This window comes from Laccaria bicolor, genomic scaffold, assembly GCF_000143565.1.
Source record: "Laccaria bicolor S238N-H82 LACBIscaffold_77 genomic scaffold, whole genome shotgun sequence".
Classification (NCBI taxonomy): Eukaryota; Fungi; Basidiomycota; class Agaricomycetes; order Agaricales; family Hydnangiaceae; genus Laccaria; species Laccaria bicolor.
Genome location: NW_001889948.1, coordinates 111,721 through 113,067, shown reverse-complemented (window position 1 = coordinate 113,067; position 1,347 = coordinate 111,721). Strand labels below are relative to the sequence as shown.

At 48.8% G+C, this 1,347-nt stretch overlaps 2 protein-coding genes across 2 annotated transcripts; both read right to left on the bottom strand.

Annotated features, from left to right (window-relative positions):
* Window positions 1–88: 88 nt before the first annotated feature.
* On the bottom strand, window positions 89–480 carry LACBIDRAFT_316709 (uncharacterized protein). Its single transcript, XM_001889992.1, has 2 exons — window positions 337–480; window positions 89–233 (listed from the first exon to the last, which is right to left on the bottom strand). The coding sequence occupies exons 1-2, from the start codon at window positions 379–381 to the stop codon at window positions 108–110; spliced, it is 171 nt and encodes a 56-aa protein (XP_001890027.1). The 5' UTR covers window positions 382–480; the 3' UTR covers window positions 89–107.
* A 348-nt stretch (window positions 481–828) lies between these two features.
* On the bottom strand, window positions 829–1,107 carry LACBIDRAFT_316708 (uncharacterized protein; the record flags this gene model as incomplete). The annotated part of the gene is made up of 1 exon (XM_001889991.1): window positions 829–1,107. One exon carries the CDS (start codon window positions 1,105–1,107, stop codon window positions 829–831), a length of 279 nt encoding a protein of 92 aa, XP_001890026.1.
* Window positions 1,108–1,347: the final 240 nt, after the last annotated feature.

Sequence of the window (1,347 nt, the reverse complement as noted above, 5' to 3'; positions counted from 1 at the left end):
AGGGATTCTGCAAAACGTACAGTTAGTACTTGCGAATGTTCGTCATAAAAATCAATCTAATGAGTTGGTTGGAGGAAACCCGAAGAAGGCCTCACGGGAATAGGTAGTCAATTTGAGTGTAGCTCAAGATTTGCGTAGTCAATGATCACGGCGTCGCTTGGGTTTCTAACGAGCCAAAACCGAGCTTCGTCAAACATCGCAACCTCTCCCAGACCTCTCCGATTGAACCTAAGCTGTTGAAGTTTAACATGAGTGGCCACCTACTGAGAGAATATCGTTGAAAAGCGTACTGGGATGGAATGAATAAAACGAAATTTCCCTCTCAGTGGGATGTACCAGGTGAAACATTGCTGACTCATGATGCATGATCAACGCCTTCATCGGCGAGCATGCGCAATACCGTCGTCTTGCTGAAATTCCACGTTCACGGCGAAGAAGGCAACGTTTGGACCTATGGCGGTAGTGAACAGGTGAATGTAGACAACTCAATCAACAAACATACGGCAAACATTACGACTGATTCCTCCTTATCATCCACTCCTCGTCTAACGTGGCCTTGAGTTGCACCACAAACACTGCAGAAAACTTTGTGACAAAGGTACGTCTCTCGAATTTTGAACTTCCTTCTCACAATGTAAAACTGCCACCCTCTGAAGTGCGTGATGATCAAAGGCCTCTTCACCGGCCACCACTCTGGAAACACCCAAAAGTGTTCGTACACAACCACTACGTCGGTGTAAACCAGAACTCGTTGAAGCACCATGCGGCACACCCCCGCCATAATCGCGAGGCTTCGACCCTCCTTCCCACTCCCTCGACCCTCCAGCTTCAGATCCTAATCCCACCATCCGAGTTCACATGGCCAACCTCACCAGCATCCCTGCGTGCAGACAACCTCCTGCATGATGTCGAAGCAGGGGCGGTTGAAACCTCACTGAAATCTCGACAGGGGTGTTTCAATTTGATTCCCATATTATGACTGGCACTCGGCCCTTCCTCAGCAAAGTAATCCTCCAACTTTTTCCTCTGGTTTTCCTTCCGCCTCAATCCCCCATTCCATTTCGAATCCCGCGTCTTCCACCTCAATTGCCTCATCCAAACTTCCATGTACGCCTTGATCAACACAAACTCTGCCTCGTCATTTCCGCGTGATCGCTACGCAAAGTTCTTCCTCCACTACTAGAATCAACGTGTTCGATGATGGGTGGGCGCAGCGCGCGGCTGAGTTGTGGGCCTGAATGACGTGAAAGGTAGTTGAGATACAAAAAGNGTTGGACTTGGGATACAACCTCGATTCCACGCAATACGCACATAATCTCTCGGAATCGGGAATCATCGTTTGTTGAC

Coding starts and splice junctions, on each gene's coding strand:
- LACBIDRAFT_316709 (XM_001889992.1), bottom strand. CDS start 381: ATGAAGGCGTTGATCATGCATCATGAGTCAGCAATGTTTCACCTG. Junction 234..336: donor AGTCAGCAATGTTTCACCTG/GTACATCCCACT, acceptor AAACTTCAACAG/CTTAGGTTCAATCGGAGAGG.